Genomic DNA, 13,591 nt, shown 5'->3' on the forward strand with positions numbered 1-13,591 from the left:
GGGGAATGACGTGCTGCCGGGGTGAAGAAAAGGACTTTTTACCTGACCCGGAAGTGATACAAGGTCACATGGACTGGGGATTGTCCGGGTCAGCGAATATAAAAGGATTGTGGGAGCTCCCAGACGGCGAGCTGAGCTGGGTGGAAGGGTGGCAATGCATCTGGGAGTCGGAGGATTGTATCTGTGATTGATTATTGTGATTGTTTATGAGTATAGAGGAGGAGAGGGTGCATTGTGCACTGTGGCAATTTAATAAAGTCGATTATTGGACTTTTACCTGGTGTCTGGATTCGTGGACTGGGGTTCAAGGGAGCGATTTTGCCCCCTATCTGTCACAACAGATAGTGCAGTTACTGAGAAATAATGGGAATTCCCATCTCTGTATTCAAACTAAAGCCCTCCAAATCGATTTCTGGAACTGAATTGAGATAGGAAATGAGGGTATGGGTGAATTACAGTGCATTGTTTAATATAATCTTAGGTTTACATATTAGTACTTCTTAAAGGAATCTCCACTGAAGAAAGGGGCATTTTGTTTTAAAACTCTATCACAGTGTGACAAGGAGTTTAGCACAAAGGAAACAGACATTTCATGATCCTATGAAGATGTCTGATATGAAAATATGAAATCTAAAGCAAAGACTGAAAATCCAACTATAAACAAAAAAGCCATTTTGCACACTGCTGATTAACATAGGAGCCATTCTTCTCCAAAAGGAAAAATCTGCAAGTGACCAGCACTCTGAAATGGCCTCTCCCACCACATCACATCACCATATGCAATGCAGAGCTACGTACATGATGCTGCACACTGAATGCCTTAATATATAAATGACAAGGAGGAGACACATGTGAGACCATAGAGACATGGGCCATGAATTACTTTATGGCATCATTTGGATTGTCATTCTCAGGCCTCAGACCTCCTGGGGAGACTCCAATTTCCTTTAAGTGCCAGTTTCCTCTTTAGTTTCACAAAGCCTTCTCAGTCTGTGGGAGGTGCACATCCTACCAGGCCCTCGCTGGTCACTCATTAATGTTACGCATTCAGCGGATGAGCCTTTTTCCAAAGTGGGGATCAGCACACGTATTGATGTGTTCACTCACTGATCACATTATTAGGGACACCTGTACCCTCGCTTAGCTATACAATTATCCAATCAGCCAATCATTTGGCAGCACACAAGACATACAATCATGCAGAGACAGGTCTGGAGCTTCAGTTAATGTTCACATCAAACACCAGAATGGGGAAGAAACTTGATCTTGGTGATTTCAACCGTGGCGTGATTGTTGGTGCCAGACAGGCAGGTTTACATATTTCTGGATCTCCTGGGATTTTTACGCAACAATAACCTCTACAGCTTACTCAGAATGGTGCCAAAAAACAAAAAACATCCATGAGGAGGAGCAAAATTTTTTTTTAAATGACACAGACCATCCTGTATAAAGTTTACAGGAAGTTTTTATCCTTGACAAACAAGTGAGCAACTTTGTCATTTTTGTATTTGTGCTTCTTACATTACTAAGGTCAATTTATATCCACTCATCTGGTCGTGCCATCAGTTTCCTCAGAACATGGGAACGCAGTGCAGACGCACAGATGGACATTCTTCAGTTATGCTTCACCTCCATCATGCACCTCATTTTGGGATCAAATCAGATGAAAGCCAGCCCAATTCTGGAGGTGACTCAGACCCTTTGTTCTGCGTCGGCCTTCCCGGCATTGTTCGACTCATTACTAATATAGCAGAAAGGCTTCTATTACAGTCCCCTTCCTTCCTCTCAGTTTCCTAAAGTCACAAACCGCTTTCACAATACACGCTATGGCCTGAGGATCTAAAGATTGAACAGACAAGGTACTTCTGTCGCTGGTGTGCCTACGTTGATCTTAAAGACCTAGAAAGTGTCTAGGGCTGTCCGGCTATTTTAAAAAATACTCAATAATATTCTGATGAAGGTTGCATGTAATGGTCAGTCCTCCTACAGCTCCTAACAAAGCCCAGAATAACAAAAGTTTCTACAAAAGGACCCATCTGAAACTCTGTCCCACAAAATATTCTACTGAAGGACAGTAAAGATCCCATTGAAGGACAAGCCATCTGCAACAGGTTCCATTAAAGGGCTGAATGAAATCCTATTCAAACAAATGTCCTGCTTTACAACATAGTGAGAATTAAGTCCAAGAGCATAATCAAGGTCTTCCTAAAAGACAGAAAGAAAGCTAGTCCTATCAAAGGTCCTACAGAAGGCTAAAATCCAGGGACGTCGTCTCACTGAAAGACAGAGTCAGTTCTTCGGTCCACAAAAGAGACAACTAAAGGACACATTCAAAACTCTGTCCAAAAAAAAAAAAGAAATACATCGTGAGTGGGCTCCCCTCGACTTTCTCGTATACTGAGATAGAGGAAAAGGCCATCAGAATGACTTCCAGTTGCACAATATTTCTCAAATATCATATCTCTTTGTTTCTCAACTAATTGATAATATTGATACACAATCTTTTATCTCTATTTGTAATCAAATTTCATATTAAAATGATATTTTCGCACTTAGGGAGGTTGAAAACGGTGGTGGAATTTTTTCATGATTACATATGCATTACCTAGATTATGTGCAAAGTAAAAAGAGTTATAGTCGCCTAAAAACATAGAAAAAGTGTTAGTATTAAATAATATTTGTTGCAATAAATTGCTATATGTAAAACTGCATTTAGCTACATTTAATTATGATAATGATGGCGGAAATAAAAATAAAATCATAAAATTAAATGTATTACCAGGAACACGATGGGGACGTAGCAGCTTATTGTTCCCATTACATCTTTATATTTACAGGGTATGTTCAATGTTTACACATTATTGTTAAACTAATTATGTACAAATTAATAATAGTAATTGAAAAATGTGTTATATTGAATTCAGTTTTAAATATCGTGTACACATTTATATTTCCATGATACAAAAAATTTGGATGGATGTTTAAATCAAATACTATTTCCAGTTGAGAAATTCTTCTCAAATTTCATATCTGTTTGCTTTTTATCATCATAAATATCTAAACAAAATTTGAATCATCCATCTGTAATTATAACCATAATTTACTTGAAAATTCGCAAAAGTATTCAGTTAAAGTACCACTTCCATTTGCCAGAAGTGGCCCAAAAGTTGATAGGGTTCCTTATTTTTGATATAAAGCAGGTGTACAAAATTCACCAGGGCAAAGCGTTTTCGAGCTACAGAGACAGAGATAATTTCAAAAATGATATTCTCGGACTCAGGAAAGTGTAAAACGTCAAGATTCATTAAAATGTTGAAGTCGAATTTTTTCATGATTCCTATACTTTCTCTACACTATATATATATGAGAAAGTAAAAAGACTGAGTCTGAAAAAAGGTCCATCTGAAGAGTCAAAACCTTGTCCTGAAAGATGTCCTTTTGATGGACAAAATCAAAGCCCAGTGCAACTTAAGGTCTCACCGAAAGACCCACAAAAGTCCATACTGAAGGACAAAATTATAATCCAAACCTACAAAACATCAAACTAAAGTTGAAAATCAAAATCCTGCCCTTTAAATATCTGTCAAATGGACACACACAAAACTCTGTCCAGTAAAGGTTCCACTGAGGGGCAGTCATACATAAGGTCCTTCTGAAAGACAGAAGCAAAATCTGGGCTATAGCAGGACCTTCTACATCAAAGTGTTATTATGATGGCCAAACTCAACCCTGATCCAAGAAAAGATTCCTCCTAAAGTGTAGACTCAAATCATAGTCTTATAAACTAGGATTCAGTTCATACTGAAGGACCGAATCAAATCCTTTCAAATGACAGGCCTGCAACATTTCTTAAAGAATGACAATTTTAAAGGCCAGAAACCTTTGCAGAAGGACACATTTAACCTTGGCCAAACTAAAGACTCAATCTAACATCTCTAAACCAAAAACTGAGGCTAAAAGCCAAAGTGAAAACACAGTCTGGCTGAAGGTAAGATCTGCTGCTTAGCCACATGGACGTCTCTGCTGAAGGCCTAATCTTACAGAAGACCATATTCAAAAGTCCTATGAGCAGTTCAGCCAGACGATCCAATGCTGAAGGAATGGGGTCCTGCTTGGTTCAACAGTCTTGGGTTGACTTCTCCTTTCTGCGTGACAGTTGTGGGGAGGTAACTGTGCTAAAGATGGGAGCAGCCTTCTCAGGTTGACTTGTTCTTTCTAGGCAACACTTGCAGAGTGAACTCTCATATAGATATAGTAGGCTGCCCAAGGTGTTGATGAGCACTAGTTGACTTGTTCGTTCTGGGTGACACTTAAAGAATGAACTTTGGTGCAGTGGTCTAACCATGGTACTTTTTGACTCAGTAGTCTTCAGTTGACTCGTTCCTTCTGTAAGGCACTTGGAGGAAAAAAAAGATTATACTACGACCTGTCCTTGAGTGATATCGGGATCAACCATTTCAAATTGACTTGCTCTTCACAAATGACCCTTGCAGAACAAATGCTCATATTGTGAGTCAACTGGGGTGCTGATAGGTTCAACAGTCTTGTGTTGACTCCTTCTTGCTGAGTTATAGTCACCGACTGAATGTTCATGCAGAGATCTAATTGTAGCTATGATGGGCTCAATTGTCTTACACAGACTTGACCAGTTGAAGAGCAAACCTGAATATAGTGAGTAAAAATTGCTGATTGGCACAATGGTCTCAAGTTCACTTGGTCTTTGTGAGTGATACTTAATGAATGAACATATGTACAGTGAGTCATCGACAGTGGTGATGGGCTCAATGGTTTCAAATTGACTTATTCTTGTCAGGTTATCCTTTCTGAATGATTACTCATATATGAACTGTCCACGGTGTTGAGGGGCTCAATGGTCTTTTGCTAACTCCTCCTCCTTCCTGTGTCGCAGTCTTCCTGCACTGAACTGTGAACTGTGGTGTTAACAGCCTCAACAGTGCCAGGTTGACTTTTTCTGACATTTTCAGAATGAATGATCCTACTGTCAGTGATGACTGTATAACTATAGTGATGATGGGTGTCAGGTTGATTTGCTCTTTCCAGACAACACTTACAAAATAAACATCAATGTAGTGATGATCTATTCATGATGGTGATGAGCTCACCACTTTTGGGTTGCCTCCCTCTTCCTCCTGTGTGAGAATCTTCATGAACTGAGCTGTGGGGATGATGGCCTCAATGGCGTCAGGTTACCTTGTCCTTTCCAGATGACACTTTCAGAATAAACAGTCACACTGTCAGCTGACTATGGCAGTGATAGTCTTAACATTTTCAGGTTGACCTGTTCTTTCCAGATAATGCTTATGAAATAAGCATCAATACAGTGAGCTATCCATGATGGTGATTGACTCAGCAGGTTTGGGTTGTCTCCTTCTTCCTGTATGACAATCATAGAATGAATCCTCATGCAGTGAACTGTGAACAGTGGTGATAATAACCTCAATGGTGTTGGGTTAGCGTGCTCTTTCCAGTGGACACTTCCAGAATGAACGGTCATACTGTCAGCTAACTGTGGTGATGATGGGTGTCAGGTTGACTTGTTCTTTCCAGATCGTACTGGACATCAGTCTAGTGATCTATTTGTGATGGTGGTGAATTCAACAGGCCTGGGTTGCCTCCTTCTTCCCGTATGACAATCCCAGAATGAATCTTCATGCTGGTGATGATGGTCTCAATAGTGTTAGGTGACACTCCTACTCTCAGCTAACTGTGGTCTTTCGTTGACTTCTTCTATGCTCTATGACACTTGTAGAATGAACTCACGTATGGTGACCCAGTCTGGCACAACAGTGTCATTTTGACTAGTTCCTTGCAGGACACACTTTCAGAATAAACACTCATACTGCCAGCTAACTCTTGGTGCTGATGGTCTGAATCGACTTGTTCCCTCCAGAATGACCTTTAGCGCAGTGAGCTAACTGTAGTGTTGATGGTCTCAGTAGATACAAGGTGATGTCCTCCTATGAATGAATGCTTATACAACAAGCAAACTGTGGTGCTAAATGGTCACAGTGGTCTCAAGTTGACCTGCTCTTTTCTGGTGACATTTACAAACATGAATGCTTATACTGTGAGCTAATCAGAGAGAACCGCAGTGAGAACTCTATTTTCACGAGGCTGCCAAAGCCTGTCTAAAAGTGACTCCCTCGCCTAATTCTTATCCTGACAAACGTTAAATTAGGACAGACACATTGCCTTCACTCCTAACAATTTCCTTCTGTTTTGACATTGTACCCTGGCGCTAATTTCTGTCATGTTGAACCATAATAATGCACAGCTGCTCAATAAAGGGTTGGCCTAGCTGGAAGGCAGTGAGGGGAGCCAACAGTCCACTGGGTCCAGAGCCAAAAGCCTACAATATAAGCCCAAAAAGTTGTTTTGAATCTGTATAGTGCCTTAGGGAGGCCATGACTGGACTGCTACACGGGCTAAAATAAAATTAAAGGAAGGCTGAAATTTAACCCATTTATAAACAGACAGTATATAACAGGGTCATGTTATGATGATAAACATCTACTTTTTTTACAAAACAAGTATCGGAAAATTGGAGCAATGACTGCTTTGAATTTCTGAAGCACTAATTTCTCATTAGAAATTCCAATTGTAGACTGACTGGGGAAATGCCAAACGTGGGACTACAAGAAGGTCATATGTTGGCAAGAGCCCTGCTATTTTTGAAAAGAAAAAAAACGGGCACAGTTACCTCTCTGGCATCAAGGTTGTTGTGGTCCAGCCGCAGAGAATACAGAACATCTTTACCACCTAAAAAGAGACGGTCGTGGTACTCATCGAGAAACATGGAACTCAAGTTGATGATACCTCGCTGTCCCGTAAAAATCGAGGATCGGTTTGTAGACTGAAGATCTGCAAAAGAATAAAAGAAGATTGTCAAAAAATGTCTGTGATATCTTCATGGGGACTTTCTCCAGCCGATGTTGCTGAACTTTCGTGGCTTGAACGATAAACTGCATGCTATGTATCATCATAATTAAAATGTCAGCAAAAAAAAAAAAAAAAGCATTTGGCCTATCTATTTTGTTAAGTTACTGTTAACTAGAAGTACTCATTTTAGGAGCAGGACTACATTTTCGCATTTTGTCCACACTACTGAGAACAAAGCTTTTTTTTAAAAGCCTCTTCAGAGCTGTATGAGCGGTTCGTTGTGGATGCAGGTAAACGCGGTTTTCCGAAATCACGCTCTGATTGGTTCCTGTTTGTCTCAATTGGATCTTGCTCATTACAATGGCTCATTCCCCGACTGATCACCCTTCACAGAAGAAAACGTTTTCCTTATATTGGGCATAAAAGATTTGCTTTCCATGGCGCTTCTGCTGCCTACCAGTATGCATCTACATTTTGTAAAATATGAATGCTGCTTACATTGCTGCGAGAATGCAAATTATTTACCAGTCGCTACTGTTTTGCGATAAATCCCATAGTCGGCGACGTTACCGTTGTAGTGAAAATTCAGAACCCTGTGAAAATCAGATTGTAAATAACCGGTTAAAAGCCTTTAATCATCATTTATTACTGAAACTGTCTGTTCAGCAAAGACGACCGCGTTCTGCTGTGAAATCAATAACATGGTGTTAAGTAGAATGCAGCCGTTATTAACAATATTACAGGACAGGGAGCGACAATAGAGCACAATGCAGTTAGCCGAAAAAATAGACATACAAATGTATTTATTTATTGCCTCCATTGAGTTAGTTTTACAAATGTTGTTTGGTACAAGTTGCGCTCCGATTGCCATGGACTGTCCATCGCCAGTTCTTTGGACAACTACTTTCAACTGTAATCAGCGCATTAACGTGACAGGAGACTCCATAAAGAATGGCTTTCTTTTTTCTATGCTGTAAAGGCGCTATCGAAGTCCTGCCTGTGCTGACAGTTTTGGAAACGCAGGGAATCGGATGTTTTCACGGGGCTCTGGTAATTTTTCACTACACAGTCGATTCACGGAGTTTGCCGCTGGTGCGCGCATGCTCAGTGTCTACGGAGCGCGCCGTCATAGACGTTTTCGGCCGTTTCCGTTTAGGCAGAGGTATTTTTGTAAACGATGCAGAAATACAAGTGCGAGCAGATGTGGTAGTGTGGTCGTAGCCTCAGTGGCTCATGTCTTGTATCTTTATGTAACATTTTTGATGTCTACACAAAGAACTTACTTGATGGCTCTGCCGGGATCATTAGATGGTGGAAGAAGGGTGCAACGCAAAAGAGGTGAGCCACTGAAATGTATTAGCACACATACTCTCTCTCTCTCTCTCTCTCTCTCTCTCCTATTTATAAATATTATTTCAAGAAAATAACATTCCATGAAATCAAGCCAAACTTATACAACAAATGATTTAATAGTCAAACTAGAAAAGAAACAAGTTAAAAAGGAAAGCAGGAACAAAAAAAGGCAAAACCTAACAAAACAGCATTCAGAACTCACTGACAGAACTCTGACATTAGGGGAATTTCGAGTCACTACTTAATCCGACCTTTGAGATGTGGGGTGAAAGCTTGGGTATCCTAACAAAACCCTGTGGAGACATGAGAAGAATGTGCTACAAGGTTATACGTTTTGAGGTTTCTGTACTTTTAAAGTTAGACCTGTGTTTGGATACTTGGCGTGAAGTTTGTAAAGAAAGCACTGAAGTCCGACAATGGTGTCTCATTTCCTCTTTATGATATCCAGGCACAGCAGGGCTCTTCTAGTTTAGAGGCTCGAGTTTTTAACCTCTGCCAGCTGACATTGTCCTTTTGATCAGATCTCTGGTGCACCATGAGGAGCTGTTCACTGCCGACTTTAATGTAGCAAACATGACAATTAGCATCCCCAAATCTGAGCTCATGGCCTTTACTTAAAAAGAGTGGTGTCTACCTTGTAGATAAGACATGAGCAGCTCCCCAAAGTGCCGGATTTCAGGTACTTTTGTTTTCAATTTCTAGCCCAGTCACTTTCTGTTCCCATCGTGTCTACTCCGGATTTCTTTGGGTTCACCAGCTTCCATCCCCATCTGATAGGCATGCACATTAAATGAAATACGGACTCCATATTGCCCTGGCATGAGTAAGACCAGCTGTGTGTGGGTGAGGACTGGCACCCCATACACTCCAGCTCCTTATGACTCTCTAATAATGGAAGGCAATTTCATTTATTGGACTTCCCAGCTTGTGAGTCAATATGGCAGATGAGCCCGAAGCCATGTGCTCTCAGAAGTCATTCTCATGGTGACTCTACTACAAGAAAACAATAGTATTATAATCTGGAAAAGATATTTTCTTTTTTTTTACATATTTAATAAAGTTACAAAACAGAATGTTGCTAAATTCCAGATATCAATTTATGTCCAGCTCTGTGTTGATTAAAATAAAGCAAATGCAACCAATCAAGCACAGCCATGAAGTAGAAACCTATGACTCACATCATGAAACTAGAACCTTATAAGAGTAACAGTAATAATAAAGACTTGAATTCTGAAAGCCATTTTGTTTTTTCTTGTGCAATGAATACTTTTTACTTAAATCTGCACATTTATATAGGTTGTGTGTATAATATCATTCATGAGTGCTTAGACGGTATCCTTAGGGCTCCAGCAAGGGAAGGTAAGCAATACCACTCCAAGTCAAGAGGGGACGCTGTTGCTAGTAACCCCTCCTATCATGCCTACAGTTCAGAAGGACGTCGACTGGAGGACAACAGATATCACTTTTGTATTGACCATGGAAGACTCACCACTTCTGGGAGTCTGCTACAATGGCAACCAGAAATTGGTGTTCCTTAAAGACCTGTGATGTAGGACAATGGAGCTCCAAGTCAGATGTGACTTCATTCTCCTTTTGTTTATTCTCGGTAGAAGCCTTTTTTATCACCCACATTTGCTCTTTTCTTTGTCCTATTTCATTTCACTACCATTAAACAGGGTTACCAAGGTGAAACTTTAACCCATCAATTAAACGTCTCTCTTGATTTATTCAATTGGCGTAGTCGGCAGGACTCTGGGAAATAATGATGGAACCAACAGACCTGAGAGAAGTCATCTGATCGCTCAAAAAGCAACTGCGACCAACTATATATCACATTAAATATATATATGTTTGGAGAATTTTCAGGTGAGGAAGGCAGAAGTCTTAAGGTAAGGCTCATTAATCATGGTGCCGGTGAGCAACAACATGTTATAAGTTGATTAGCACCTGCAAGTAAGAATTTCACTGTGCTCTGTACACATGTGAAAGTAATGACCGCATGATCTATAAACTCAATTTAATCAAAAGTGAAGAAACCGAGAAAGGTCTTCTGTTCTCAGAGGAGAATTTCGAAGTGAACCTGTTCCCAGAATAAGAAATGACAAGAAGAGCTTTGAGGCAAAAGGCAGAAGGACATACCCTCAAATCCTTTGCTAAATATGTGAAACATTTCATATCCTAAAAGGCAGTGGCACCTGTCCCAGGTTTTGATGTCCCCTAGGAGCTGACTTTTGTACTACTACTACTACTACTACTTTCTGCATCCCTGCCACTTTAACATGTCACCCTTAAGAGCACACATCCTCCAAAATGCCGCCATCTCAGCCAGTCTGATTTCTTTTCTGCTGTTACGACTTGATTTGCCCTCCAGGCGGAAATCCATGCGGCACAGCGGAGAGGCAGCAAGCCCTCGGCCCGGTGACAGACAAGCTGCCATGCCATGTAGGTCGCCCCCCACACAGTCTCACAGTACGGGGGATGTTGACAGGCGATCGCTCCTCAAGGATTCCAACTCAGGCAGGTTTGACAGGGAAAACCCCAAATTTAAAAGTGTAAATCCTGTCATCGAGCACAGCAGCTTCGGGGTGGTCCACGTTTAGTTAGTATGTGGAGATGTGATCTCTGCACTCTCCTCTGTTTCTTACTGCATTGTTTTCCATGTTTTCATGCATAATGAAGGTCTGTAAAATGCATGAATACATGGAGCGAGACTGGCATTCAGCTCAGCCCTGATAGTGGGTAGCACTAACATGCACAACCATCGTGGATTCTGTATCATGCAGGCTGATCATAATTCATTCTTTTTTATGAACTCACTTATTATTATTTGTCAGAAGAATATCAGGAAAGCACAAAGCACAATGGACGGACAAAGCCGGAATGGGATACCAGTCCACCATTGACAACGGGCAATTTACAGTCCAGCAGCAGCCTACGCTTTACACATTTGCAAATGTGGAGCACTCAGAGGAAATCCACAGGAATGCTGGGAGAAAATGCAAACTCTACCTAAGCAGTGTGGAGTCCAGGAAATCAACTCTGGTCCCTGGAGTGGGGAGGCAGCACAATGCTGCCCTTAAATTGTTTAATTCTACCCAGGGAGTGTGAAACAAAAAAATGGTGTGCTTAGCCAAAAAACTAAATCCTTTAGACAGAGCTTCAAAGGGTGAAGTTGTGCGGGGCTCAAACACACAGAGGCGCTAAGCGTGAAAAGCATCTCGTTCCGCTGCATTCTTTTCCCAAACTTCTGGGTTTCCACAGGAGCCTAAGAGGATCATCTCCCAGCAGGGGGGATATGTTGCCCATTGGATAATAAGGCCCAGCAGATGGTGTAAAGTTTTGAAGTGCACCTCTGCTTGCTCCCATCCATGCGGTGATGTGCAATCACTTGAGTTCGGGCATCACAGAGTTGAGAGGCACATTCTCCACGTGGTCATAGGGGTTTGACTATGATAGACACCTCTTCAAACTGGAGCCTTCAAGCCCCTGGCTCTTGACAACCTAACTTGAATAAGTTGACTAGAGGATGGGCGGCATGGGAGAGCAGGGTTTGTATCCCAGGTCATCCCTACGTGTAGTTTCCTCTTATGCGTCTGCTTGGGTTTCCTCCAGGTGGTCCGGTTTCCTCCTTCTCAGTCATGGGCAGCCATTTTCTGTTGTTTAAATTAACCTGGTCCAGCAACTGTGTTCAGCAAATCTACAATCCTCCACAACTAGAAGTTGCGTAATGTGACATTGGCTTAACACACCATAAAATAGCAGGATACTATATGACCAGCGTCAAGTGAACAACCTGCTGTAAACAGATGTAAATGACAACTAGGGTGCTTTTAGTCATCACAACCACCTCAAAAGGGGCTGTAATGCTGCAGTGCAGATTAGAAAAGTTAATTATTATAAAATAAAAAAATAAAAAATCTTTTTTTTCCCAAAACTTTGGGAAAAACATAGATAGGACTGGCGTGCATTTCCATCGTCTAGACAAAGTGCACTTGCGACCTGCATTCTGGCACGGCGCTCATTGAGCACAGGCTCTGTGCCGTAAGCAAACACCAGTTCACAAGAGATTTCTATCTGCGTGGACTTTATTAGTAAAATAAAACAGGTAGACAAACAGCAGCTCTCCTTGAGAGCTTTCTACTCTATGACCTGTGTGTAAGTTGTGAAAGAACAATTCAAAAAACAAATCCCAAGCCAATAGGGTGGCACAATAATGGTATAGTGATATTGAATTAAATATGAAAACAGTAAGAATTGCCCTGCGGTGGGCTGGCACCCTGCCCAGGAATTTGTTTCTGCCTTGCACCCTGTGTTGGCTGGGATTGGCTCCAGTGGACCCCCATGACCCGGTGTTAATATATAGTGGGTTGGAAGATGACATGACATGACAATAAGCCTCCTTGTATAAGTTAACATGGAACATCAATTCATGCATTTGTGAATCTCAAATTCAGTTTAGGGTCAAGGAACTGGGAGCAAGGAGTTAACAATCCTGAACAGGGAGCAAGGACTCACTCAGGCACTCAGAACCACTCTTAAAGTGCCAATTTAACATCGCCAAGTAATCAGAACTGTGCACACTCAAGTGCCCACAGAAAAACAAACCCTCACCAGCTCCAGAAGAACGTTCTGACTTCACACAGATGGTGACTAAAAGTTTAAATCTAAACACAAGGCTGTGAAGCTGTGTGGTAGCAGTGCCAACCACTGCACCACTTTGCTGCCCATTTAATACCATATAAACAAAATTGTAATAATACATTTATAAAATAAGCTTAAAACAGTCACGATAAATCCATTATTTCAATATACTTACTCCACCAAATTCAGGATATTCTCGAATGTGATTCTCCTTTGTGGTGTATATGATATTATTTATTTCGACTTTCGGAAAGCATTTGATAAGATGCCACACGAGAGGTAGGGCATCAGACTAAACAAATTGGAAATTCAGGGTGTTGTGTGTGAATGGACACAGAATTGGCTCAGACACAGGGAGAAGAGGGTGAAGGTGCGAGGAACCTCATCAGAACTGGCTGACATTAAAAATAGTGGTCCAGTGATTTGGATAGGAATATAAGTGACAAGTTTTCCTGGCTTAGATCCATGAGGATCAGGAGCTTCTCCCAGCTGAAAACATGGTGATCAAAGGCCAAGTTAAAGTGAGATTGCTTCTCCAGATTGGTCAAAGTTTTGCTTCTTTCAGTAAACAGAGATTAACCCAATGGCACTGTCTTTACATCATGCTAATCTTCAAACACTGAAGTGAAATCAGATAGATCAGGTTAGGCTCAGGCAGCCCACAATTACAGCAAGTGAAGTTTCGCCCCTGTAAAGC

At 41.2% G+C, this 13,591-nt stretch overlaps 1 protein-coding gene across 1 annotated transcript in view; it reads right to left on the reverse strand.

The window, feature by feature from the left end:
• Nucleotides 1-13,591, reverse strand: part of sema3bl (sema domain, immunoglobulin domain (Ig), short basic domain, secreted, (semaphorin) 3bl) — a 68,584-nt gene that overhangs the window by 21,811 nt on the left and 33,182 nt on the right. The window contains exon 2 of the mRNA XM_039771314.1: nt 6,722-6,882. Coding sequence (XP_039627248.1) covers nt 6,722-6,882 — 161 coding nt within the window. The remainder of the gene's footprint in view (nt 1-6,721; nt 6,883-13,591) is intronic.

The sequence above is a fragment of the Polypterus senegalus genome, chromosome 12, assembly GCF_016835505.1.
Source record: "Polypterus senegalus isolate Bchr_013 chromosome 12, ASM1683550v1, whole genome shotgun sequence".
NCBI lineage: Eukaryota > Metazoa > Chordata > Cladistia > Polypteriformes > Polypteridae > Polypterus > Polypterus senegalus.